The 27,161-nt window shown below is 57.4% G+C and overlaps 1 protein-coding gene across 11 annotated transcripts; it reads left to right on the top strand.

Moving 5' to 3' along the window:
• On the top strand, positions 1-27,003 carry Cic (capicua transcriptional repressor). 11 transcript variants are annotated; one of them, XM_052763518.1, is made up of 21 exons: positions 1-115; positions 3,208-6,013; positions 17,546-17,695; positions 17,779-18,013; positions 18,102-18,231; positions 18,349-18,531; positions 18,613-18,778; positions 19,561-19,763; positions 19,855-20,080; positions 20,515-20,618; positions 20,867-22,091; positions 22,173-22,360; positions 23,388-23,509; positions 23,611-23,777; positions 23,864-24,154; positions 24,259-24,581; positions 24,940-25,196; positions 25,296-25,450; positions 25,532-25,663; positions 25,815-25,946; positions 26,026-27,003. In XM_052763518.1, the coding sequence occupies exons 2-21, from the start codon at positions 3,223-3,225 to the stop codon at positions 26,391-26,393; spliced, it is 7,548 nt and encodes a 2,515-aa protein (XP_052619478.1). In that variant the 5' UTR covers positions 1-115; positions 3,208-3,222; the 3' UTR covers positions 26,394-27,003. The 11 variants fall into 11 exon arrangements, with proteins under 11 accessions (XP_052619478.1, XP_052619477.1, XP_052619479.1 ...); XM_052763517.1 differs by lacking the exon at positions 1-115 and adding an exon at positions 780-905; XM_052763519.1 differs by lacking the exon at positions 1-115 and adding an exon at positions 1,157-1,405.
• The last annotated feature ends 158 nt before the right edge of the window (positions 27,004-27,161 follow it).

Genomic DNA, 27,161 nt, shown 5'->3' on the forward strand with positions numbered 1-27,161 from the left:
GCTGATTGGCTGCGGGACTCGAGGGTGTCGGTTGGCTGCTCCTCGCACCTCCCCCTCGTGCCGCTACCGCTGCCACTGCGAGGAGCCACTGGCGACGCCAGAGCCGGGAATCCGGGTGAGTCGGGGCCCTGGGTCTAAGATGTTCCCGGTGTCCAGCGAGACTCAGGAGGAACTGCCCTTTCAGACTTTTTCTCCTCGCCTGGGTTCTTTAGTGCTCCAGGCACTCTTGTCACATGGGAGTTGTAGTCTGCCTTATGTTGTCGACTACGGGCCGGATACAGAAGAAGACTACTATTCCCAGCAGGAACTGCGATCAGCTGGTCAACAAACGCTCTGGCCACGCCTCCCGAGCTTACTCATTGGACGACATGTCCTTTAGCCCCTCCTCCCGTCATTTCATTGGCTACTGTCCTTCGCAGGGGCTGTTTTCCTGCCTAAGGTGCATGGTGATTGGGTACTGTATTTGTCATTCGGCACAGAAATAGTTTGTTAATTGGTTAATGCAGGTGTCCATCACTTGTTGTAAGGTAGGGGGTCTAGGCATATCAGGCAGTCGTAGGCTTAGGTTGGTGTCGGTCCCGGAGGGAGGCCGGTCTTGGAATTTGGCCCCGCCTCTTGGCGCTGCCGGAAGGGCACGATTGGTCGCAGCGAGTGTCGCTCGTGGCTGATAGGCGGAGCCGACTAGACTGCGAATATCTATTGGTCTAGGTTGGCGCCGGTCAGCGGGGTTGTGGCCGCCAATTGGCTGGTTGCTCCAGCTGTTGCAGGTCCATTCACCATTTTGTGTGTTGGAGTAAAAAAAAAAGGGAGAATCGAGAGGGAGAGCCGGAGGGGGGGCGGGGAGGGACCGGACCGGACTGAGCCGGGGCCACGGCCCCCCGCCCCGAAACCCCGCGGAGCCCGAGGTGAAGGGCGGGGCCAAGGCTGACACAGAGTAGGGGGTGGAGGGGAGCTGGAGGCCGAGAGGGGACAGGTGGCAGGGACGGGAAGGGGGTACAGGGCAAAAGAGGTGGGCGGAATGATGTGGGAAGGGGAGACAGAGTGGAGGAAGTGGTGGGAAGGGGGGAGTGGCAGAAAAGGAGTGACTGGGGGAAGAGGGTAGTGGGCAGATTACTGATAACAGGAAAGGAGGGGTGATAGGACAGGACTCGATGAGGGTGACGGGGAAAGGGATCGAGTTTGAAGGGGGTGATGAAGAGAGGCGATGGGCAGAGGTGTCATATTTGGAGGTCTAGAGATGGCTGACCGGAGAGTGACTGGGAGGAATAGGTGATAGAAATAAATGGGGTGACCAGCAGGGGGTAACAGGAGGGGGCCTAGTATCTGAGGAGAAAGGTAGAGGAGGTGACAAGATGGGAGAGAGTGGCAGAGAAGACGGTGCCAGGAGGGTGAATGGAAATAGACGGTATGAGACCCTAAAGGACATGGGGTGGCCTGGGCTTCAGGAGTCACCTCTCCCTTCTGTGAGAGAGGTGAGGGCCCACAGGACCCTGGGTGGTAGTTAGCTATGGTGGACAGGAAGAGAGTAGGCCCCAAGAAAGAGAGGTTTGGCTCCGGGGTAAAAAGAGACCGACCAGTTCAGACAACAGGGTTAAGGGATGTCAGATGGTGTGCTTGTCGGTCCTGGGTGGGGTATAAAGGTTTATGTTTGGGCAGGGTTGGTACCAAATCTCAGGCTCCAGAATGGTGCCCTAGCAGGTCAGTGGGGAGATGGCAGTGGAGTCTGCCTAACTCCAGAGCACTTCGGGTGCCAGTCTCAGGCCCTGCAGACTCTGCCTGTGAAAACCGGGCTTGTCCCACAGGAAGAGAAAGCCCCAAGTTGGAGAGCATGAGATCTGGGATTGCTGGTAGACTGAGGACTGTTAGAGGGGCCTCTGATTGTGTGTGACTTCTGGGAGCATCTAGGACAGTTCAACTCATTTTTGGCCTTTCAAGTTTTCCAAGTCACTTCAGAGTAAAGTTTTGGGGGTTTTGTTTTGCTTTTTTTTTTTCCTTTCTCTCCTCAGGGCAGCTCGAAAGGGGGCGGGCAGAATGACTGTTCAGGAAGTGGGTGAGGTTGGCTTGTTAGGCTTGTCCTGCTTTCTTTGACCTCATCCTACTTATCCCCACCTGGAGTTGGAGGGCATATTTGGGTATTTGGGGACACTGACCAATTCAGACTTACTGCCCAGCCACCCCAGTTTGGGTGAGGATGCATGCAGACCAGAAGTGGGGGCTGGGCTTGCAGGCATCACGCTGGGTACTGTTGGGGGAAGGGGAAGACTCCCATGTAGTGGGACAGAGAAATTCTGGGGTGTGCAGTTCTGTGTCCCACTGTGTGATGACGTGTGCCTGTATTTGTGCGCGTGCGTGTGTGTGCTCATGTACGGTCCTGTGGCAGTGCTGGTATGAGCTCTTGCCCCAAACGTGCCCCTGCCTGCTCTCTGCCAGGATCTGGGAAGATGGCTGTACCTGGCACCCTGGGATTCAGAGCAGAGTGGGCAGCCTTCTCTAGGGACTCTCAGCTGCGTACTCCTTCCCACAATACCTGGCCATGCGTGACTGCCTGGAGGGGTGGAGGGAGGAAAGAGGCTCGCATCTCAGCTGTGTGGCCTCCCTTTCTGTGGCTTGGTGCTTATGTATGCTGGTGTGTGCATTTGCCTGTGTGCTCTCTATGTGGTAAGAGTGAGAGCAAGCATGCCCTGTGGATCATGTGACAGGCAGCACATAGAAGTGGTTAGGAGCACTGACTCTGGAGCCCTAGAGAGCTGGGGTTCAGACCCCTGAATCTGCTACTTCTTAGGTTGATGATCTTAAATCACTTTGTCTCTCTGCACCTTGCTTGATAGTAGCACCCATCTCTTAGGGCTGTTGGGAGAGGAAATTAACATGCTTAGCAGAGGGCTTAGGACAGTGTGAGTGCTCTACAGTGTGAACTCTCAATACTCCTCACACTCCTTGGGGCAGTTGGAGCCTGTATGTTCCATGTCCCCTGTGGAGAGAGCAGGTATGCAGATGCTCCCCAAGGAGCCAGGCTGTGTATATTTAGGAGACCCAGGTGCCAGTCTGTGTCTGTGTGCTTGCCAGAGCTCACATGAGTTAGAGATAGCCTTGTGGGTCATGGAATTCAGACAGTCAACTCAGCAAAATAGAAAGTCCCGAGGGACCCTGGGTCTGTGGGTATTCACAGTTGCTTCCGATGATCTCTGCTGCTCTCCTATCTCATAGGTGGATAGACAGACAATGAAGCCAATGAAGAAGGTGTGCCCTAGCCTTGTAGGTTCTGCCAGCGGCAGCAAGTCCCCACCAGCTACCAGGGCCAAGGCTTTGAGACGGCGAGAGGCCGGGGAGGGTGACAAGCCAGAGGAGGAGGATGAGGAAGCACAGCCACAGGAGCAGACAGGGCCAGAAGAGGCTGAAGAAGGTGAGGAAGAGGAGGCTGAGCGGGACCCTGGAGCTGAGGGGCCACCTCCAGAGCTGCAGCCCAATGACCCGACTCCAGGCCTAGCTGAGGACCCCAAGGGGGATGGGGAGGCAGGCCGCTGGGAGCCTTCACTCAGTCGCAAGACAGCCACATTCAAGTCCCGGGCCCCAAAGAAGAAGTATGTAGAAGAGCATGGTGCCGGAAGTGGTGGCATGGTCGGAGCCCCTGAAGAGCGTGAGCGGACCCCTGAGGATGCCAGTGCCCTGGGTGTACCTCCAAGGCCACCCACTTCCACCCGGTCCTCCTCTACTGACACAGCCAGTGAGCACTCAGCTGACTTGGAGGATGAGCCAGCTGAGGCTTGTGGTCCAGGCCCCTGGCCCTCTGGTGGCACCAGTGGTGCCTATGACCTTCGGCAACTAAGGTCTCAGCGGGTGCTGGCTCGGCGTGGTGATGGCCTCTTCCTGCCTGCTGTTGTGCGCCAGGTGCGCCGTAGTCAGGACCTGGGTGTTCAGTTCCCTGGGGACCGGGCCTTGACTTTCTATGAAGGGGTCTCAGGTGGTGGTGTGGATGTAGTTTTGGATGCCACGCCACCTCCAGGTGCACTGATGGTGGGCACAGCTGTCTGTACCTGTGTAGAGCCTGGTGTGGCTGCCTACCGAGAGGGTGTAGTGGTGGAAGTGGCCACTAAACCGGCTGCCTATAAGGTCCGCCTCAGCCCTGGCCCCAGCTCCCACCCAGGCCCACCAGGCACTCTGCCACAAGCCCAACAGCCACTGCACCGTGAGCCCGAGGAGGCTGTGTGGGTCACCCGCTCTAGCCTGCGCCTGCTTCGCCCGCCCTGGGAACCTGAGGCCTTGCTGAGGAAGCACCCTGCAGGCCCAGAGGAAGAGCGGGCTGAGCCTGGGTTCACTTTGCCTCCTTGCCCTTCTTCCTTGGAGTCCAAGCAGCCTGAGGATGCTGAGGTCTCCAATATCAGCTTTGGTAGCAACCTGGGGACTCATTGTGCAGAGGGTGAGGAGAAACACCCTCCAGCCCTGGGCACCCCAGTCCTGCTCCCACTGCCTCCACCCCAGCTCCTGTCACCACCCCCGAAGTCCCCAGCCTTTGCTGGCCCTGGTCGCCCTGGTGAGCAGCCTTCGCCCTGCCAGGAAGGAAGCCAGGGTGGCAGCCGGAGCAGCAGCGTGGCCTCACTGGAGAAGGGAGCTGCACCATCAGCCCGCGCTCGCACGCCATTGACAGCTGCTCAGCAGAAGTACAAGAAGGGTGATGTGGTCTGCACGCCCAACGGTATCCGAAAGAAGTTCAATGGGAAGCAGTGGCGGCGGCTCTGCTCCCGGGATGGCTGTATGAAGGAGTCCCAGCGGCGGGGCTACTGCTCACGCCACCTTTCCATGAGAACCAAAGAGATGGAGGGCCTGGCAGACAGTGGGCCAGGTGGGACTGGGCGGCCTGCTGGTGTGGCAGCCCGTGAAGGAAGCACTGAGTTTGACTGGGGTGATGAGACGTCGAGGGACAGTGAGGCCAGCAGTGTGGCAGCCCGGGGAGACTCTCGCCCACGCCTGGTAGCGCCTGCCGACCTGTCACGCTTTGAGTTTGATGAGTGTGAGGCGGCTGTGATGCTGGTGTCATTGGGTAGCTCCCGGTCAGGCACGCCTTCCTTCTCTCCAGTCTCGACTCAGTCACCCTTCTCGCCAGCTCCGTCACCCTCACCCTCACCGCTCTTCGGCTTTCGCCCTGCCAACTTCAGCCCCATAAATGCCTCACCTGTCATCCAACGCACTGCTGTTCGTAGCCGCCACCTGAGCGCCAGCACCCCTAAGGCAGGTGTGCTGACACCACCAGACCTGGGCCCCCATCCGCCGCCACCTGCCCCTCGAGAGCGCCATTCCTCCGGCATCCTACCCACCTTCCAGACCAACCTAACCTTTACTGTGCCCATTAGCCCTGGGCGAAGGAAGACGGAACTGTTAGCCCACCCAGGGACATTGGGGGCCTCTGGGGCAGGAGGTGGAGGAGCGGCCCCAGACTTCCCCAAGAGTGACAGCTTGGACTCTGGAGTGGACTCGGTGTCCCATCCACCTACCCCCTCCACACCGGCTGGCTTCCGGGCCGTATCACCTGCTGTGCCCTTCTCTCGCTCCCGTCAGCCGTCACCATTGCTGCTGTTGCCCCCACCTGCTGGACTTACCTCGGACCCAGGGCCTTCTGTGCGAAGGGTGCCTGCCGTGCAGCGGGACTCACCTGTCATTGTCCGCAACCCTGATGTGCCACTGCCCTCCAAATTCCCTGGAGAGGTGGGCACTGCCGGTGAGGCACGGGCCGGGGGACCTGGGCGGGGTTGCCGTGAGACCCCAGTGCCCCCTGGGGTGGCCAGTGGGAAACCTGGCCTGCCTCCACCTCTGCCTGCCCCCGTGCCCATCACTGTGCCTCCAGCCGCACCGACTGCTGTGGCCCAGCCGATGCCCACCTTGGGCCTGGCTTCTTCACCCTTCCAGCCCGTGGCCTTTCACCCTTCACCTGCTGCCCTGTTGCCAGTTCTAGTGCCCAGCAGCTATCCCAGCCACCCTGCCCCCAAGAAGGAGGTCATCATGGGCAGGCCCGGAACAGGTAAGAGGGTAGGTGGCTGGGCTACCATCTGAGCTGGGCTTTCAAGAGTGATGAGCCGCCTATCCCAGGATGGCTATAGGGGAGGTTGGTCTGCTCCCTGCACAGGTGCAGTAGAGGCTCACATGCCAAGCAAAGGACTTTTCAGACTTGGTGTGGCATTATCAGAGGCTGCTTGTTAGGGACCATCATCAAGGCTCTACTGAGAATGCACTCCCCAAGTCAGGCCTCTGTGGGGCTGATGGAGGGACAAAGTGATAGTCATGATGACATCTCCTGGGCCTTGGAGGACTGGGCCTCCAAGAAGATAAGCATTATACACGGTTATCTTGCCATGTTTCACACCCAGCCCATAACACAGCACTCACCACATACACCCTGTGCTAACCCATTTCTGATGTTAGCTCATTTTGTCTTTGTATCTCTGATAGGTGGGTACAAGGAATGTGCTTGCTTAGAAGAAACTGAGGCCAAATTAGTGATGTTACATTATTAAGGCAGGCTGGCTCTGATTCTGGTGCTTAGTAAAAGAAGAGAAGACAGACGCCTTTTTTTTTTTTTTTTTTTTTTTTTTTGCTTTTTGAGACAGGGTTTCTCTGTGTAGCCCTCTCCTGGAACTCGCTCTGTAGAATAGGCCGGCCTCGAACTCACAGATCTGCCTGCTTCTGCCTCCCAAGTGCTGGGATTAAAGGTGTGCGCCCCCCCACCCCCCATTAAGACAGAGAAGACTCTTAACAGGCCCTTTTCTAGTATGTGGAAGGCCAGGATTGGAAGGTGGGTACTGGGCACTCCTCCAGCTGTGAATCTAGCTAGCTTGGCTCTCCTGAGAACAGGGTGTAGTAGACAGCTGTCTGTAAACAGGGACAGTCTAAGTGGTTGGGGATTGGTGGTCAGTATTCTGGAAGCCATGCAAGTCTTGAGAAGATGTTTATCCAGCCAGAAAAAGTCAGGAAGGGCTTGGAGAAAGGGCCAGAGGCCTGTGAACGGTGACGCCACGATGGGCATATAGATGGATCAGGCTAAGGCAGGTAGACAGGGGAGAGTGTGCAAAGACATTGAGGTAGAAGCAGATAATCAGAAGGCTAGAGACTGTAAAATTAAGGGCCCTGCAAAGTAGGGGATTATTGGGATGTGCAGCTGAATTGGTGATCGAGAGTCAGACCTCAGAGGGTCATTTTTATCCTGGGGACAGTGGGGAGTCATTGAAGGCTTTGAGGAGATATGATCATTGCTGCACTGTGGAGGGTGAGTTCAAGCCCTGAGGCCAGAGGAGATCATAAAGGCAGGAGTCTGGTTTGTGGATGTGGGTAGCAGTTGCTGTGGCTTGGGCTTGGGGAGGAGCCTCTTTACAAAGGAGCCAGGCCTTGCCCTTAACAAAGCACCAGCCTCGGCCTGCCTCCAGAGCCAGGGCACGGAGACACGGGCTGTGTCTGTCCGAGGTTGTGAGCTGCATGCTTCACCCTTCTCTCCTGCACATTTTGCAGTTGTTACAGAAGCTGACCCATGGATCACCATTTCAGAAGCAGGCACAGCAGGAATTTCTGTTTAGGCAGATCTATAAACTGCAGGTGAAGGTCTCCAGTGACCCTCTTGAGTCCCTGTTTCTTACATGCCCACGGCCCCTATTGCTGAGCTGTATGTCTCTTGGCACACACACGTACTCCAGTGCTGGGTGGGCAGGGTTGGCATCACTGCAGGTAATGCTGAGGCCTACCAGGACAGGCCTAGGAGGGGCTCTTGTCATATCCAGATGAGGAAAACTGAGGCCTTGACCAAAAAAAGGTCCTGATGTCACCTAACAGGGAAGGCACAACTTTACCTTACCCAGGTCTTCCAGCTTCCAGATCATAAGACTCATTACCAAGAGCTCTGGTAGGAAGGGCTTAGTGAGCACCAGCAGTGCTATACTTGGCATACCATGCATGAGCCCTGCTGAGTGTTCACTCAGAGTCCTCACAGCGCCCTGGGAAGTCAGCATGATGATTCCCATTAGATGCCTGAGGGGCCTGCCTGCCGCTCAGAGAGTCTGTAAGTCACTTACCTAAGGTCACCAAGCTAAGAAGAGAGAGGGCTGGGATTTGAACACACACTACCTGGCTCCAGATACCAGGCATTTGAGTACTATCAGTGTAATAATGATGATGATTAAAACAACCCTTTATTGAGCATATACTATGTGCCTAGCCCCAGGGTTGGGGCCATTTCATCAAATCCACCCGATGCTAGGAAACAAGGATTCCCAGCTCTGTTGTCCAGATGTAGAACTAAGGTTCAGGAAAGGGAGGCCCTTTGCTGGAGGCCACCTGGTTGTCAGAACTTGTTCAGCGCCTGTCCTGGCAGTTCTGAACAGTGACTCCCTGACTACACCCATACTGTGGTATCTGGGCTGCCCTCAGGGCTGCAGGCAACCAGCCTTTCATTCTTCTCCCAGAGGCCTCCCTAGCCTTTGGAAGGCAGGTGCCTGGGGGGCCTACTGTCTCTAAAGTTCAAGTAGGGCAAACTGTCTAGTGGCATAATAGGGTCACAGTCCTGGCCCCTTTTGCTCTTCCATGTCAGGGCCTGACCCTCTGTCAGAGGGTAGCAGGTGTGAGGGGGTGGGCCAGGGCAGCCTGCCTGCTCCTGCCCCCCTCCCCAGGCATTTGCTTCCTCTGGGGGACGTGCTGGGGCAGGCTGCCGGCATTCTGTGCATTCTGCTCATGGCATGGCCAGCCAGCTGCCATGGCCACCTCCCTTTGACTCTTCCCGCCTGTTCCCCGGGAAGGGAACACCCCCGCCCCTTACCAACCTGTAGTCCCTGCCCAGGAGGCCAGATGTCTCAGTCCCATTCCTGGCATGGTCTCCTTCCCATGGAGACCATGGCTTTGCAGTGTCGACACTCACTGCAGCTCCTGGTTCTCTGTGTAGTTGTCTTCTCCGGGCTTGTCTCCCTCTTCCAACCACGGTGTATCCATCTTTGCCCTGGGCTCCAGGTGGTTTTCTCTTCTCTCTTCCTGGGTCTTTATTTTGTTTTCTAGACCTCTGACCTCTGCCTGTCTGTCTGTCTGAGGACTGGCTAGGTGCACCTTCATGGTTTTGTCGCTACTTGGGCTTCAGCCTAGCTTGTCAAGCTTCCAGCCTAGCTTCCAATCTTGGCTCCCAATCTAGGGGGTTCTGTGTCTGCCTTGGCCTCCCCTGGCCCTCCCTTTCTTAGCCTTTCATTGACCTTCACCTTTCTTGTATATTTTGTTGGTGGTGGTGGTTTTTTGAGACAAGGTTTTCTATAGCCCTTGTTGGCCCTTGAGTCCTTCCTTCTGCGTTCATTTCCTGGGTGCTGGGGTGACAAGCATGGACACTGTACATGGCACTGGGGATCAGACCCAGGGGTTTTTGCATACTTTTTCCTTTGGAGACTAGGTCTCATTTTGTAGGCCAGACTGACCTTGAACTTAGGGCAGTCCTCCTGTCTCAGACTCCCCAGTGCTGGGATTGCAGATGTGTGCTGCCACAGCTCTCTTATTGTTTAGATCCTCTTGCTGCCTTTGCCCATATTCTGTGCGTGTCAGAGTCTCTGTTTTTTTAAATGTTCATTTATTTATTTTGAGAGAGAGAGAGAGAGAGAGAGAATGTGCATGTATGTATGCCTGAATGTGCCACTGTGAATTTGTGAAAGTCAGAGGACAACTTTTGATTATCATGTGGATTGTGGGACTTGAACTGAGCAAGTTCAAGTAAGTAGCAGCAAGCTACTTACCTGCTCCCTCATCTCACTAGTCCAGGTTCTTTATCTTTTCAAACCAGTGGGCAGTTGCCAAACACTAAGTCCTCCCCCACTCCCTTTAAATTATTAGTGTGAGGGAGCCAGAAGACAGATTGTAGAGTCAGTTCTCTCCTTGCACCTTTACATAAGTTCTGGGAACTTAATTCAGGTTGCTTGTACAGCCTTTGTGTGCTGAGCCTCCCCCACCCACTTCCCCACACCTTTCTTAGAGAGTATGAGGAGGTTGTCCAGGCCTGGGAGCTGCTTCTTGGTCCTTTATAAATTAGCTGTCCATTTTTGCCCTGAAACCTGCTGAGAAATGTTGGTGTCTAGCTTGTATATCCACCCACCATACACCTGTTCCCCGCTGGCAGGAAGAGGAGGCTACATGGGCCAAGCTAGGAGATCCGGGTAGAGGGGGTGGCAGGAAAGCAGGTTCCATGCCCACCCACCCACCTGCTAGAGGGCATGACCCCAAGCACCCCCACCCCAGTCTTCCAGGGGACACATTTGGTGCCAGCTCGATACTGAGCAGCATTTCACTATGCCATGAGCTGTGGGAAAAAATGAGGCCTAGAGAGGGGCTGAAGGGGGTTGAACCTGGGTCAGCCAGACTCCCAAATTCAGGTTCTTCCCAGTGCAATGTCCACTTTCTCTCCAACACTGAACTGGTACCAATTCCAGTAAGAGGTAGCTCTTTCCTCATCTTTCTGCCAGGTGCAGGGCTGATCCGTCCTGGGGTAAGTGAGTGGAAAAGGCCGATGCTCCGGGATGGGTCAAGGGAGAGCCAAGAGAGTTATTTCATCTGGGGAAGCCAGAGGCCAGGGACAACTCTGGTTCTTGTAGGCTTGAGAAGGAAGTTTAGGTAGGGCTTTCATTAGCGGTAATATATGAAGTATGAGGAGTAAACGGAGTTCAGGGGCATGAAAGAAAGTGTGAAGGTGCATGAACTTTTGGCTGTCTAGGGCTGGAGATGTCAGTAGACTCCAGACTTGGAGGATGGGTGCCATGGAAGAGAAGCCTACCCAGGTGGGGCTTGAGACCAAGGCTGAGAAGCTAGGGCAAATGAAAAGCCTAGGAACGGTTTAGAGCAGAGGAGGAAGGTTGGCTCTCAGTGTCAGAGATCAGCAGATTATCCGAGAGAGGAAGAATCATGGGAAGAGCGTTACTTGGGGGAGACGATAAGAGAAGGAAGGAACTTTCCTGAGCCTGTAGGAATCTTCCTAAGAGACCCCCAATTCTCTCCAAGCTTAACAGCCTCTAGCACCGGATACTTAGAGGGGTCAGGCTGCCTCCTCGTGGCAGCTGGCTGCAGGGCAGTAGACGTACGCATGCGCAGCAGAGGGGGCGGGGGGGGGGGGGGAGGGCCTGCATCCCGGAGACCCTGGCGCCCGGGCATTAATGGCTCCATTAGTGGCCGGGAGGGAGGCGCATTAGCAGAGGCGGCGGCGTCTGGCTCCCATTACCACCGGCGGCAGCGGCTGCACCGCAGGCGGCTGGACCCTAGCCCGGTGCGCCGCCTCCTCCGCCCGCACTTCGTCCCTGGTTCCCGCTCCACATGAGGGCGCGGGTAGGAAACCCGGGTCTATTTCTGCTGAAACACTGGAGTCGCAGCTTGGGTTCAGATGTCGGCTGTGTCACCTCCTGAATGCAAGATGTCTCTCCCCCGCCACCTCAGCCTGTTGCTTGAGAAAAAGACAGGAAAACGGTGCACCTGGGGCTTTGTGGACACAGGCCGTGCCCAACCCCATCCGCACCTGTGGGTGCGTGTTCCCGCGCACTCTTGGGGGTAGATTACCACCCCCACAACCAAGGCGGCGGGTCTCAGTCCTTTCTATTGGTTACTGTTGCACCTTCCGACCGCCGATTGGCAGAGCACCCCCCCCCTTTTCTGTGTAGTTAACCCCTGCGAGGCCAGGTCCTCCGGCTGGGTGATCCTCCCCCCCCCATCCCAGACAGACTGGGTGCCAGCTGGCCCGCGCCCCGTCGCGGCCCGCGTGGGTGTCAGGCCGGTCGGGCACCCGCCTGCCTTCCAAGCACAAAGCGGCTTTGTAGGGCCTGCCGGGGACTGGCTGGGGGCCAGGAGGCTAGTGGAAAATCTCGTGAGCGCTTGAGAGAGGAGGGGAACGCAGGGCGGCGCCCCCTCCTCCGCCGGGCGGTGGCGCCTCCCTCAGCTCGAGCGGACCTGCTCGGGAGCCTGCACACAACCATTCACTTCCCGCCCTCGCACCTTTCCACCCCCAAGCCCCCATCCTGCTTTCCACCTGCATCCTGCTCTTCTCCCAATCCCTGGGGATCCCCCCCCCACTTATCCCCCCCCTCTTTTTTCCTTGCTCCCCCTGCCTACCCTACCCTAGCCTGGCTCACACTGACTCACCCTGACGCTATTTTTAGCCCCCCATCCCTGTGGAGCCTTGCCAGCCAAATCCTAGGCTCGTTCCCCAGGCAACCCTGGCCGTCGCCGACGCCTCCTGGGATGGGTGGGTGGGTAGGTGGGTGTGTATGTTGAGAACGGGTGAGGGGAGCTGGGGACACCGGGGTGGTGAGCCGAGCCCGGACCGGGCTGGAGAGCAGGGTAGGGAGCAGCCAAGGGCGGCTGGTGAGGGCGCGGTGCCTCGCGGGCTCAGTAAATGGGGCCATGAGTTCCGAGTGAGTCGGCCTGTCCCTTGGTCTGTCAGCATCCCTGGCAGCTTGCCGCAGGCGGTGGGGCAGGCCCTAGCCTGCACCTCCCTAGGTGGCTGTTGATGTGTCTGGGCTCTGTCCCCAGGCCAGGATGGTGTGTTTTGTTGGGAGCTATGTAGTTTTGGGCTAAAGCTCTTGTGGAGTTGATGAGGGGTGGTGCGCGGGTGGCTCCCGTCATAGCCCTGCCCAGTGCCTTCCTTGAGTGAAGGGATGGCTGTGCCTTCCCCTCAGAGAGGGCTGGGGCCCTGGTTTAGGGAAACCCTCAGCCCTTTCCAACTTGGGAGGCCCCAGTTAGGGCTGGGTATGGCTGGAGGGGAAGCTGTTTGGGGGATAGGACCCGCTCTTTCCCTTTCACTCACAGTCCACCCCCACCCAGGGTTCTTCCACTCCGAACAATAGAAGCTAAGTATAGGGCTGGCCCAGTGCCCAGGGCAGGGGGGGCCCTTCCCACCCGGATTCCAGCCCCTCCCTGCCAGTCAGGGCCCCCACTTGGTTGTACCCTGCCCTGAAAAGGGCCTCTTCCTAGCCTTTTTCCATGGGTACTGTGTGTTCTACCAGATGTGCAATCGCCCCAGATGTGAGGCTCTCTTTCCCTGCTGTGCTGCGCTTGGCTTTTTCTCACCCAACAGTGGTGGGGAAGAGGAGCTTCTCTGAGCTCTGTCCCTGGGCCACACTAGAGTGGGGAAGGGGTTAACTTGCCAGTAGGTGACTCACTCAGACTTACCGTTGGAAAGAGGTGGGGGCAGCAGTGGGGAGATAGTGGGCCACATTGATTTCAGCCTCACATTGCAGTCCCTGGGGCAGTGAGGTAATGGAGGGTCTGAGTCTGGGGCTGCATAAAGGCGGGGGTGGGGGTGGGGGTGGGAGTCACCTAATAGTCCCGCTGGTAGTCCCTCCAGGCTGTCAGCCAAGTGTCTGGCCCTCTGGAGGTCAGAGGGTCACAGACCTTCCTGTCCCTTTAGGATCAGGTTGCTCAGTTTTTGCCCGCTCCTGCCTTTAGCTTTGTTGGTGACTGGGGGCCAGCTGAAAAGGAGGGTTGCCTGCTCTTGTTAAAGACCTCTCCTTTATAGAGTCCCCCTCTTGGTCCACCTGACCCTGTGTGACTGTTCAGCCTGTCTAGTTGTCAACCCCAGACCCTCTCCTGTGTGCCGCTTACCTTTCTGTACTATATTATCATGTTTGATCTTGTTTCTGGGCCTCTTTGGAATTCCCTGTTTGTGTCCACCTTGAGTACTGACAAGAGCACTTGAATTGGAGTCCTGAGTTGTTAAAGCCCTGGCTAATCATGCATAATTTATTCAGTCTCTTTGAACTTCATTTTCTCACTTAAACAATGGGTGTAAGGCTGATCTCCCTCCCTGGGTGGTTGTGAGACTTCTGAAAAAGGTAACACACAAGCTTCCAGCGCGTGGTTGCTCCAGTCTCAGTCCCTTTTCTTTCTCCTGGTCCGTTTTCTGGGGGCAAGATGATCCTAGAAGGTGGGCAGTGGTGTGACCCACTGCCTTACACTGTACAAGCTCCAGAGTAGCGAATAGCTTCCTAGTGGAATGATGGTGGAAGGCCATAGGACTCTGGATACTGAAGGAGTCGGTGCCCAGGAGTGTGGGGTTAGTGTCTGTGAGTTGGTGTGGCCGGGGATGGGAGTACTGAATGGGTGCTTAGAAAGGCTGTGTGAGAGTGAGTCTGGGTATAGTGGACAAGCAATGTCTGCTGAGGTTGGCCTAATTCACGTGGGCTGGTGGAAGTATGAGTGTTACTAAGGCATGAGGGTGAGGAATGTGAAGTGATGGTGGGTAGGGAGTTAAAGATCATGTCCTTTTGAGGTAGTAGTACATCTATGCCAGCAGGTGTGTGGAGTATGACTTCGTGTGTGACAGTATAGGTGTAAGACGTGTGGTGTCCATAGTGGTGTGTAAGCGATAATGGGTGTGGCATGGAAATATATCTATGAGGAGTCTGCACACGCCTGTGTACTTGAGTTAGGGCTCAGGGATGATTTTGCCCAACCCTTCACCTCCCTGCAAGACCCGGCTCGCCACGTCGGCCACGCCGCGAGTGAGCGTGTTCCTCGCGCGCACTGGACACAGCACGGCACTCAACTTCGGGCCTCTGCAGCGCGGCACCCTGAACCGCCCCCCTGGCTTGCTGCCTTTGCTGCAGTGCGCCCTCCCTGCCACCCTGCTGCGGGCCCGCCCCCGGCCGGCTTGGAGCCAACCGTAGTCCACCCCGCCCCGCCCTTATTTGCATATGACTGACGTTCCCCCGGGGCGGCCAATGGGGGTGGGCGCGGTGGGGCCTGACCCGCGCGCGGCGTCAGCAGCCAATGGGCTCAAGCGCAGGGGGCCGGGCTTGCGCGGAAGGCCGCGGGGGAAGCGGGGAAGGGGCGGGGGGAAGGCGCGGCGGGGGGAGGGGAGCGCGTAGTAGTGGCGGGGCGGGGAGGCGGCGGTGGTTCGGCGCGGGGCTCGCTTGGAGCGCACGGACGCAACCACGCTAGTCCGTCTATCCGCCTGGGACCCGAGGTCGACCTGGTGCCCAGCCGCCGGCCCAGGGCCCGGAAAGGCGGGGCGGCGGCGCTGTCTGCCGGGCGCGCGGGGCCAGAGCCGTTACCCGCCGGAGCTTCGAGGGAGGGAGGGAGCGAGCCAGCCAGCCAGCGGAGAAGGGAGGGGGCCGCCCCCGCGCACGCGCGCCGCGCCCCGCCCCGCCTGCCCCGCCTGCTGGGCTCTGCGAGGGAGGAGGGAAAGGGAGGGGGCGGCGCCGATGGCCCCCGAGCCGCGCGCCCCGTGACGGCCCCCGCGCGCGCCGGGGGGCGGGGCGGGGACGACTCGCACTGACCTCCCCCGCCCCCTGGGCGGCGGGAGGCAGGCGGCGCTTTGCGCAGGCGCGTCCGGCGAAGACCCCCGCGTGGGGCGGCCGGAGGGGGCTGCGGGGGGGGGGGCATGCGGCGACGGCCTCCCGCTCCCCCCGGGCCGGAGCGGCGACGGCCAAGGAGCGGGCTACGGGCAGAGCGGCGTCGGCCGCTGAGGAGGTGCGAGCCCCTGTCGGGCTCCCGCCGCTCCGGACCATGTACTCGGCCCACAGGCCCCTGATACCCGCGTCCGGCGCGGCCTCTCGTGGCCTCGGCATGTTCGGTCAGTAGCGTCCGGCGCTGGGACTGCAGGGGTCAAGATGTCGGGGTGCTAAGTGCGGAGTATCGGTTATGGGATGTAGTACCTGCGCGGTTGAGGAAGAGTAAAGGGATGGCAGAGAAAGTTTAGAATCTAGGGGGGCCGAGTGGTTAGTGTTAGGCAGGTGTGAGTGTAGCCGAGCGGTGGGAGTGAGGAGTGGGGTGTACATGGAGACAGGTGTGGTGCTTAAGTGACGGGCTGGAACAGATCCGTTGTGATTGGTGGGTCAGGGCTACAGAGTAACAGGCTGTGGAGTCTGGGTTAGAATAGGAGCAGACCGAGTCCTGCTGGTGGAAGATGTGGAATGAGGGCAGTGAGGGGGCATAGAGTAGTGATCTCAGAACAGGTTTTGTGAGAAGCACCATTGCTCAGAACAGACTGTGGGTAGCAGTATTTATGGTGTGATTTGTTGGGAGGGCGGGAGAGAGGCACACCTACCTGGAGGGTAGGTACTACACAAGGATGAGGGTAGACCAAAGGACTGCCCCATTGTCTGCTTGGCCTCCATTCCCTCCCTGTTTCCAAGAAAGCTAGGAGGTCTTGATGAGAAAGGTTTTTGTGGAGATGGAAACACATCCAGGGCCTTGCAGGCTGTCTTGGGGTTGGAGTCCATAGCTGGTTTTGGAGTGGGGGGCAAGGATGTTGGGAATCTTGAGTGCCTTCCAGTTTTGTTTCCCTGCTTCCCTGTTCCCTCTTTCCTTTAGGGCTCCTTTCCTTTGTCAGTCCCTCAGAATCAGGTCTCGAGGCCAGTTCTTCATATAGTGCTCCCCCAGATTCGATTTCTGAAGGTATTGGGGTGGGGTCACCTCAGGTCAGGTTGCTCTGGAACAGGGGGAGGCAGGGAATGATGGATATCAGAGATAGGGCGTTTCCCTCCTTCCCTCTCCCCCTGAGCAGGGGCCTCTCTTCTCTGCTGGTTCCACTTCCCCTGGAGCCTGCGGCCTGGCAGTGTGGGGAAGCTCACTGATAGCCTTGCTCCTCAGTCCGGCAGGCGTGGTCCCAGCTCAAGGATCACCTACTTTCCCACCCAGCTTTCAGGTGGAGCTGGGCCTGAATGTTGGACCTTCTAAAAATCCCACTCGTGATGGAATTATCTTCCTGTCTATCACCTCAAGGAAACACCTGGCACTTTAGCTTTCTCTGGGCAGGCTTACAACAGTTCTCTCCTCTGTCCCATTGTCCCTGCCTCTTCTTCTGGGGAGTTTACCACACCCTCCATCTTTCTGGGCAAGGAGACTGGACACTGGGCATGAGATAAGCCCTGGGGTTCACAGGGAGGGAAGCTTCTGACTGGGTATTGGAGTCTGTTTAGGAGACAAAAGAGGAGAGCCACCTGGACCCCACCCAGGAAGGGCAGGTCTAGCTCTCTGGGGACTGGCTGGGGGGCGGCAAGGAGGGTGTTACTCACTATGGGGCTGTTTGAGATTCCAAGCTCTGGGAAATGAGTGGAGACAGAAGGGGAAATAGAACCATTAACCTCAGGAATGGAGAAGGGGGAGTGAGGCCAAGGTGAAGGGGCTACGTCAAATGGCAGCATAGTTGCTGAGAATGTGATGACATGGTTGTGGGGAGGATTGTCCAGCCTTGCAAAGGTCTTAGGACATCAGAGTGGGGAATGGCAGCTGAGAGTGACCTGGTTTGTGGCAGGAGCCAGTTCCTCTGGCTTGGTCCCTGGTGGCAGGGCTGGTGGAGGTTGGGAGGGAGGAGTGGGACATGAGTACTATTTCTCTTTCCTGCTTCTGTTTCCTTTTTTTTTTTTTTTTAAATCTAGAAGCCTTTTAGGGATTTTTTTTTTTTCTTTCCCCTGACTGATGTCTTACAGAGCGACCTAAGAGGCACAGGGTATAAAGACTGGGTGGAGCCACTTCACACAGGTTGGGGATGAGCTTAAGTTGTGGTGGAGGCTAGGGCCAAGCGCTCCTGGCACCCAGCTCACGTGGCTCCTTCCTACAGTGTGGACAAATGTGGAACCTCGTTCTGTGGCTGTGTTCCCCTGGCACTCTTTGGTCCCCTTTCTGGCACCCAGCCAGCCAGACCCCTCTGTGCAGCCTAGTGAGGCCCAGCAACCTGCCAGCCACCCTGTGGCCTCCAACCAGAGCAAAGGTAAGGGGTAGGGACTATGGGAAGGCTTGGGGATGGGGGTCCAGGTAGCCCAGGAGCCCTCTGATTGACTGTTCTGTTCCTAGAACCTGCTGAATCAGCTGCTGTTGCTCATGAGCAGCCACCAGGAGGGGCGGGGAGTGCTGACCCTGGGCGGCCCCCTGGAGCCACATGCCCTGAGAGCCCAGGGCCTGGACCTCCACTCACTTTGGGGGGTGTGGATCCTGGTAAAAGTCTTCCTCCCACTACTGAGGAGGAGGCCCCTGGCCCCCCAGGAGAGCCTCGGCTGGACAGCGAGACAGAGAGTGATCATGATGATGCGTGAGTCCTCAGGGCTTGGCGTAGGCTAGGGAGCTGGGGGTTGCAGAATCAGACACGTGCTCTTCACTGTCCCTCATGCTCCCCACAGCTTCCTCTCCATCATGTCTCCTGAGATTCAGCTGCCTCTGCCACCTGGAAAGCGTCGGACCCAGTCCCTGAGTGCCCTGCCCAAGGAACGAGACTCATCTTCTGAGAAGGATGGACGAAGTCCTAACAAGGTGTTTTCCCTTATACCTGAGCTTTGCTCCCCCCCCCACTGCCCCCCCACCCCACCCCGGGACTCCAAGCCTGTGTCCCAGCCCTAACTGTCCTTCTCTGGACTCTGTTAATGGCAGCGGGAGAAGGATCACATCCGTCGGCCCATGAATGCCTTCATGATCTTTAGCAAGCGGCACCGGGCCTTGGTCCACCAGCGGCACCCCAACCAGGATAACCGGACTGTCAGCAAGATCCTGGGAGAGTGGTGGTATGCCCTGGGGCCCAAGGAGAAGCAGAAATACCACGATCTGGCCTTCCAGGTAATTCTTCCTCTCCTTGGCTCTTCCCAGTGTTCTCTGGTGGGGTGGTGAGTGAAGGGTCGCCCTGCCCTTTCCTGCCAGGTGAAAGAGGCCCACTTCAAGGCCCACCCAGATTGGAAGTGGTGCAACAAGGACCGAAAGAAGTCCAGCTCAGAGGCCAAGCCCACGAGCCTGGGGCTGGCAGGAGGGCACAAGGAGACGCGGGAACGGAGCATGTCGGAGACGGGAACTGCTGCTGCCCCTGGGGGTTAGTCAGCTCCTTGGCTCTCCCCCTGCCACCTCTCCCTGAGGGCTGCCAGCCTTCCCCTTGCTTGCTCAACCCCTGCCTGAGCAACTTGTCTCCTTCGTTGCTTTTGAGGACTCATCCACAAAGGAACTGGCAGTTATTTTATCTGAATGAGCCAGGGAAATGCAGAAAAAAGACCCAAGTACAAATCGTTGCCTACTACTATTTATTGAGCGTTTACTACATGCCCAAAAATCAGATCCCTTTACCAGATGAGGACATAGCCTCAGAGATGCCAAGTTACTTTATTAAAGTCCTAGGCTAATAAGTGCCACAACCAAGGTTGAAACCCTAGCTTGGTTGGCTCCCCGAAACCATAGTTGGAACCACTGCCACTCAGTATGCCCTGGATTGGTTGCCTCTAGGAGTTCTGGGGTACTTTTGGGGGTATAATGCTGTGGATATGGCCTTCCGTGAGAGTGGGGAATCTTACTGCTTCTCTCACATAGGAACACTAAGGCTCAGAAAGGCCAGTGGTTAACTAACCAGCCCAAACCTCATGGACCAGTGACCAGGTTCGCTCATTGAGAATGTCTGCTTCTAGGAATGGGCTTGTCCCAGAGGACAGAAACTTCAGGGAGGAGATGTTGGGCTGGAGACTGGTGTTTTATCTCTACCAAGCGGCTCAGGGTCTCCAGCCTGTTTCCGCCCAGGACCTAGACACACCTGTGGAAAGTTGGGCCGGTCCAGGTGCTGGTGGAAGGCTTCCTGACTCTGACAGCCCGACACCTTGTGCTTTACAGTGTCTTCTGAGCTCCTGTCCGTTGCAGCCCAGACACTCCTGACCTCGGACACCAAGCCTCCGGGGAGTGGCCCCTGTGGAACAGAGCGACTGCACACGGTTGGGGGACCTGGTTCAGCCCGACCTAGAGCCTTCTCCCACAGCGGAGTGCACAGTCTTGACGGTGGGGAAGTCGACAGCCAGGCACTACAAGAGCTGACCCAGGTTTGAGGCACAGGTCACCAGGGAGGTAGGGTAGGGAGGGCTGCGTGAGGCAGCAGACCCAACTAAACCCTCCCTGCCACCTGTCCCACAGATGGTTTCTGGCCCCACGTCGTACTCCGGCCCAAAGCCTTCCCCCCAGTATGGCGCTCCAGGATCTTTTGCAGCTCCTGGTGAAGGAGGTACCTTGGCCACTAGTGGGCGGCCCCCACTGTTGCCCTCTCGAGCCTCTCGTTCCCAGCGTGCTGCCAGTGAGGACATGACCAGTGATGAGGAACGTATGGTCATCTGTGAGGAAGAAGGGGATGATGACGTCATTGGTGAGTAGGGCAGGTTCATAGTCCTGGTGGGGCCTTGTATCAAAGGCCAGAATGCAGATCCCTGGGCTCCAGGCTCCTTCAGCCTGTTCTTTTCCATGTTTGTTTGTGGCTGTAGATCGTCAATTCTGCTTTGGCCAAGGAAGCTGCCAGCCGTGCAGGAAACCCAAGGACATGGGTGTCATTAGCAGAGCACTAGATGCTCTTCCCAGTGTATGTTTCAAGTGCTGCTCTGGGTAGATGCACATAGCCCTGGGCCCAGGACTATCCTCCAGGGCCCCCTCTGTCCCGCCCTGCTGCTGCCATGGTCACCATCTACTCACTAGTCTGCTTGGCACAGAGCTGAAGCCAGAACTCAGATTCTGTTGCAGGCTGTTTCCTCCTGGGTAGTTAGTTCTGTACGCATTCCCTTCCTCACACTGTTCCTGTCCCCTCAGCTGATGACAGTTTCGGCACCACTGACATTGATCTCAAGTGTAAGGAACGGGTGACTGACAGTGACAGTGGAGACAGCTCTGGGGAGGACCCAGAGGGCAACAAGGTGAGGCTGGGGTATAACGCTGTCCTGTCACTCCCAGAACACTCCTGGATGGTTGACCCAGGGGAGGATTGGGGCTGAAGAAAGCAGGCTTCTTGGCTCGTGGGCAGTTGGGTCACATCCAGAATGAGTTGACCTTCAGCTGGCAGAGGTGCTTTTGGTTTTCCTGGCTTACAAGGAGGCAGGGGTTCCTGGCATCGGGGTCCGGCTGTCTACACTCCCTGACTTGGGTTTCTTTTTCCTTAACCCAGGGCTTTGGCCGTAAGGTGTTCTCACCTGTCATCCGCTCCTCTTTTACCCATTGCCGTCCAACCCTGGACCCTGAGCCTCCAGGGCCCCCGGATCCACCTGCAGCCTTCGGCAAAGGCTATGGTCCCACCTCATCTTCTTCCTCCTCCTCACCTGCTTCCACTTCAGTCTCAACCTCCTTTTCACTGGGCTCTGGAACCTTTAAGACCCAGGAGTCTGGTCAGGGCGGCACAGCAGTCCCACTACGGCCCCCACCTCCTGGAGCTGGGGGTCCAACAACACCTTCCAAAACCACTCGGTTTCTTCCTACGGATCCTGGCACCTTCAGGCGCAAGAGACCTGAAAGTGTTGGTAGCCTGGAGGCACCAGGCCCCTCAGTAATTGCAGCACCTCCTAGTGTGGGAGGAAACATTCTGCAGACACTGGTTCTGCCTCCAAGCAAGGAGGAACGGGAGGGCAGTGGTACACGAGTGCCCTCAACACCGGCCCCATCACTGGCCTATGGGGCTCCAGCAGCCCCTCTGTCCCGCCCTGCTGCCACCATGGTCACCAATGTGGTACGGCCTGTCAGCAGCACTCCTGTGCCCATTGCCTCTAAGCCCTTTCCCACCTCTGGCCGGGCTGAGGCGTCTTCAAATGACACAGGTGCCAGGACTGAAATGGGCACTGGGTCTCGGGTGCCTGGGGGTTCCCCATTGGGTGTCAGTTTAGTGTATTCAGATAAGAAGTCAGCAGCCGCCACCTCACCTGCCCCACACTTGGTAGCTGGTCCCCTACTGGGCACTGTGGGGAAGGCACCTGCTACTGTCACCAACCTGCTGGTGGGTACCCCAGGCTATGGGGCTCCTGCATCGTCTGCTGTTCAGTTTATTGCCCAGGGAGCCCCAGGTAGTGTGACCCCTGCAGGCTCAGGAGCAAGTCCTGGGAGTGGCCCCAATGGGCCAGTACCCCTGGGCATCCTGCAGCCGGGTGCCCTAGGCAAGGCTGGGGGAATCACCCAGGTGCAGTACATCCTGCCCACACTGCCCCAGCAGCTTCAGGTGGCACCCGCCCCAGCACCACCCCCTGGGACCAAGGCAGCAGCTCCCAGTGGCCCTGCACCCACCACCAGCATCCGTTTCACTCTCCCTCCGGGCACCTCGACCAACGGAAAGGTCTTGGCTGCCACTGCGCCCACTGCTGGCATCCCTATCCTGCAGTCTGTACCTTCCGCCCCACCCCCTAAAGGTGAGACCTGAGCCGGGTATTGCGAGGATTTGGGTCACTAGCCTGTTCGATTGTCTTGTAACCTTTTGTTGCCTCTTCTAGCCCAGTCAGTTTCTCCTGTCCAGGCCACACCTTCAGGTGGCTCAGCCCAGCTGCTTCCTGGGAAGGTGCTAGTTCCACTGGCTGCCCCTAGCATGTCAGTTCGAGGTGGAGGGGCTGGCCAGCCACTGCCCCTGGTTAGCTCACCTTTCTCAGTACCTGTCCAAAATGGTGCCCAGCAACCCAGCAAGGTAAGGCACTCTGGTAGTGGCCTCCCCTTGCCTCACTGTTGGGTGTCATCCTTGTATCATCTGTGTCACTGTTTGCCTTTCCTGTTTCCTCTTTTTTCCCTCTGGGACTTAGACTGGTGTTTATCTGAAGCTTGGGGATTAACATTTATTAAGAGTGTGAGAGAAAAACAACAGGGCAAGTGCAAGCTGTAAATCCTGGCAGTTGCTGGGAAGGATGGGGATAGGAATAAGGAAGAGAAAGTCATGCCTTTTGAGTAAGGGCTAGCAAGGGAGGTCTGTAAGCTGATGCAGAAAATGAGTTGGGGCTGGGTATAATGGCACACCCATTTACTTCTAATACTCAAGAGACAGAGCCCATGGACATCTGGGTGAGTTTAAGGCCAGCCTTCTACATAATGAGTTCCAGGCCCACCTGTCTCAAAAAGGGGGCAGGGAAACTGGAGAGCACTTGCTGTCCTTTTTTTTTTTTTTTTTTTTATTTTGCAGTACAATTCAGTTCTACATATCAGCCACGGATTCCCTTGTTCTCCCCGCTCCGGAGGACCTGGGTTCCCAGCACCATGTTAGTGCACAACCACCTCTAACTCCAGTTCCAGGGGATCAGACGCCCTCTTCTGGCTTCCACAGGCACTGCATGCGCACAGTGGACATGTACATGTGCAGGCAAAACACTCATACATAAAAGTAATAAGAGTCTTCAAAAATAGAAGAAGAAAAAAAGCTGGGGATGTCCAGAGAAAGCCCAGAGTGTCTGCAAACACAGGCTTAGGAGTTTGCTCAGTATCCCAAGAGGGAGAGGTGAAAAGGAAACATTGACATTTTAGTTGGAGCTGAGGAAAGCAGGCAGGCTTAGCAGTGAGGATCTGTGAGCAGCTGCCTGTTTTTCTTACTGTTTCTGGGCAGCCCACTGTCCCCTCGGTGCTCAGTATCTCTCTGTACCTGTTCATTAGCTGGATCCTCCTGAGCCTTAGTCCTTAGTCCGCTCTCCTCCTTTGGGGTCACATCTCACTCTAGCTTTTGCCCCCAGATTATCCAGCTGACTCCTGTGCCTGTGAGCACACCTAGCGGTCTGGTGCCACCCCTGAGCCCAGCCACAATGCCAGGACCCACATCACAGCCTCAGAAGGTCCTGTTGCCCTCTTCCACAAGGTGAGTCCAGTTAAGCCCTTTTCCTCGCTGCAGGGCAGTCCAGGGGTGGGGTAGGGCCAGCCCACCTCACTTGACTCCTCCCATTTCCTCTCCTGTGGCAGAATCACTTATGTGCAGTCAGCAGGTGGGCACACTCTGCCTCTGGGTACCAGTCCTGCATGCAGTCAGGCTGTAACAGTGACCTCATACGGGCCCACCAGCTCTGTAGCTCTGGGCTTCACATCGTTGGGGCCCAGTGGTCCTGCCTTTGTACAGCCCCTGCTCTCAGGTGAGGGCTGGCCTGGGGACTTGGGGTGGGGTTGCGACAGCTCCAGACCCTGACTTGGTTCCCCGCCTCTTCTGTCTTCCTCCCAGCAGGCCAAGCTCCATTGCTGGCTCCTGGCCAGGTGGGCGTGTCACCTGTGCCTAGCCCCCAGTTGCCTCCTGCCTGCACAGCCCCTGGAGGCCCTGTCATAACGGCGTTTTACCCTGGCAGCCCTGCACCCACCTCAGCACCCCTGGGCCCACCTTCCCAAGCTCCTCCAAGCCTGGTCTACACTGTGGCCACCAGCACCCCCCCACCCGCTGCTGCCATTCTGCCCAAGGGCCCAGCAGCCTCTGCTACTGCCACTCCAGCCCCCACTAGTCCTTTCTCTAGTACCACAGGTGGGTTTTCAGGGAGACTCTGTGGCAGGGTTTGTGCAAGTTGGGGAATTCAGGGAATGGGCTTCAGTGAAGCCTGGCTTAGTAGATGTTCCTTTCCTTACCAGCAGGCTCCATGACCTACAGCTTAGTGGCTCCCAAGGCTCAGCGGCCCAGTCCAAAGGCCCCCCAGAAGGTGAAGGCAGCCATCGCCAGCATTCCCGTGGGGTCTTTTGAATCGGGTGCCACTGGGCGGCCTGGACCTACATCCCGACAGTCTCTGGACTCTGGCGCAGCCCGAGAGCCAGCTGCTCCAGAATCTGAGCTTGATGGGCAGCCCACACCCCCAGTCCCCCCACCTCCCCCAGAGACATGGCCTCCTGCTGCCCGGAGCAGCCCACCCCTACCCCTGCCTGCTGAGGAGCGGCCTGGCACCAAAGGCCCCGAGACTGTAAGTATCTAGCTGGCTGTGGATTCCCGTAGTGCTGGTCTGGTTGCTGGCCACTTTTAACTGTTCTTTTCCCTCTGTGAGTCTCATGCCTATCTGCTGTATCTCATTGTATTTGGGGTCTGCATTCAGGGTATCCTGGCCTTCGGAGGGAGGCCAAGGGTCTGTCTCATCTTCCATCTCGCCTCATCTTGTTTCTGGCTATTGGCTCATCATCTGCCCTACTCCACCCCCTTTTTGAGTCTCCTCTCTCTGTAGCCTAAGTTGATCTACTACTTGTGGCAATACTGAGTGCTGGATTACAGGCATGAGCCCCCATGACTACATCTAAGCCCAGTGTTCTTGCCTATCCCCAACCCAGGCCAGCAAATTCCCCAGCTCATCTTCAGACTGGCGAGTCCCTGGGCTGGGCCTGGAGAGTCGTGGGGAGCCTCCCACTCCTCCCAGCCCAGCTCCTGCTCCAGCCACAGTCCCTAGTGGCAGCAGCAGTGGCAGCAGTGAGGGCAATAGTGGGAGGGCAGCTGGGGAGACACCTGAGCGCAAAGAAGTGACTGGTTCTGGCAAGAAGATGAAGGTGCGGCCCCCACCCCTGAAGAAGACCTTTGACTCTGTGGACAAGTGAGCAGGGACTGGGATCTTGGTGGACTACCTAGGGCTGGTGGGAGAAGGGGCAGCTGCAGACAGAGACAAAAAGAGGTGACCCTGCTGGCCCTCCAGCAGGGTCCTGTCAGAAGTGGACTTTGAAGAACGGTTTGCTGAGCTACCCGAGTTTCGGCCAGAGGAGGTGCTGCCTTCACCCACCCTGCAGTCTCTGGCCACCTCGCCTCGGGCCATCCTTGGCTCCTACCGCAAGAAGAGGAAGAATTCCACTGGTAGGCAGCCCTGGCTCCTAAGTAAGTGGGGGACAGGCCAGAGGCCACCTCCACTAAAGCAGAGTCTGCTTGTTTGGCTAGACTTGGACTCGGCGCCTGAGGACCCCACCTCACCCAAGCGCAAGATGAGGAGACGTTCGAGCTGCAGCTCAGAGCCCAACACCCCCAAGAGTGCCAAGTGCGAGGGTGATATCTTCACCTTTGACCGCACAGGTGCCAGTATTTAGGAGACCAAGGGCTTCCAGGAGTGGTGGTGTCCTGAGGGTAGTGAGTGGGGCAAGCCTTGGTGGGCACTTGGATGATGACAGGGAGTATGGGGTCTCCGCTGCAGCCATGACTGAACTCCTTCCCTTTACCTGGGCAGGTACTGAAACTGAGGATGTGCTTGGAGAGCTGGAGTATGAGAAAGTACCCTACTCATCACTGCGGCGCACCCTGGACCAACGCCGGGCCCTGGTCATGCAGCTCTTCCAGGATCATGGCTTCTTCCCATCAGGTGAGCAAGTCTTATACTCCTGGGAGTCAATCACTCATGGGGACTTGACCACATCTCTCACCATCTTTCTGTCCCCCAGCCCAGGCCACAGCAGCCTTCCAAGCCCGCTATGCAGACATTTTCCCATCCAAGGTGTGTCTGCAATTGAAGATCCGAGAGGTTCGCCAGAAGATCATGCAGGCGGCCACTCCCACAGAGCAGCCCCCTGGGGCTGAGGCCCCTCTCTCTGGACCACCCCCTACTGGCATGGCTGCTACTCCTGTCCCTACTCCCAGCCCTGCTGGGTGCCCTGACCCCACCTCTCCAGACTCGGACTCTGGCACTGCCCAAGCTGCCCCGCCACTGCCTCCACCCCCAGAGCCTGGGCCTGGACAGCCTGGCTGGGAGGGGGCTTCCCAACCCTCCCCACCTCCCTCTGGCCCCTCTACAGCTGCCACAGGCAGGTGAGGCGCCCTTGAAAAGATCCCAGGACCCACAGTAACCCCCTCAGGATATGGACCGTATATAGATGGCAGGAATTGGGGGCCAGACAGCGGGATAGTTACCTCCTCCCCAGTGAGCCATTTTGTCCTTTCCGGTTTGGCGTGGGATGTGGCCTGTTCCCCTTGTATATAGTCCCTCCCTGTGCTTGGGGGGAGGGGGCAGCTGAGGGGCAGCAGGGGCACAGACTCCCTCCTCTGAGCTCCCTTCAGAGCTTTTCACTTGTACTTTATGCAGAACGGCTCCTGTGAGGGCTGCGAGCTGGAGGGTAGCATGAGCCTTGGGCCACAGGGAGAGGCCTGTGGAGTAGTGGGGAGTTCATGCAATCCCCCCTTTTCCCCCAGAGGGGCTGGACTCAGGTTAGTTTGGGGTGGGGTGGGGGGGGCTCCTGCACTTTGCCACAGGCATGGGGAGGATTTTCCCCACCCTCTGCCCTCCCAACTTGGGTTGTACTTTCTAAGAAGGTGATTTCCCCCTTCCATTGTCCCCATTCCCAGAACAAAACATGTTGATCATGTGCAATATTTCTTACTGTGCCGAGAAGCCGCAATGACCGAGATTAAAGCTGTTTAACACACCTATGGCTGCTGACTTGTTTCTCAAGTATTACTTTCACACTCCTTTTCCCAGGTGATCATGGGGCAGTTCCAAGACTGCCACTATGCCATCAATACCCCTTTATGGTCAAGGGACTTTGTGCTGACATCTCTGCCTCTGTGAGTGAGGCAGCCTGAG

This window comes from Peromyscus californicus, unplaced genomic scaffold (genome assembly GCF_007827085.1).
Source record: "Peromyscus californicus insignis strain IS unplaced genomic scaffold, ASM782708v3 Scaffold_4__1_contigs__length_199733344, whole genome shotgun sequence".
Taxonomy (NCBI): domain Eukaryota; kingdom Metazoa; phylum Chordata; class Mammalia; order Rodentia; family Cricetidae; genus Peromyscus; species Peromyscus californicus.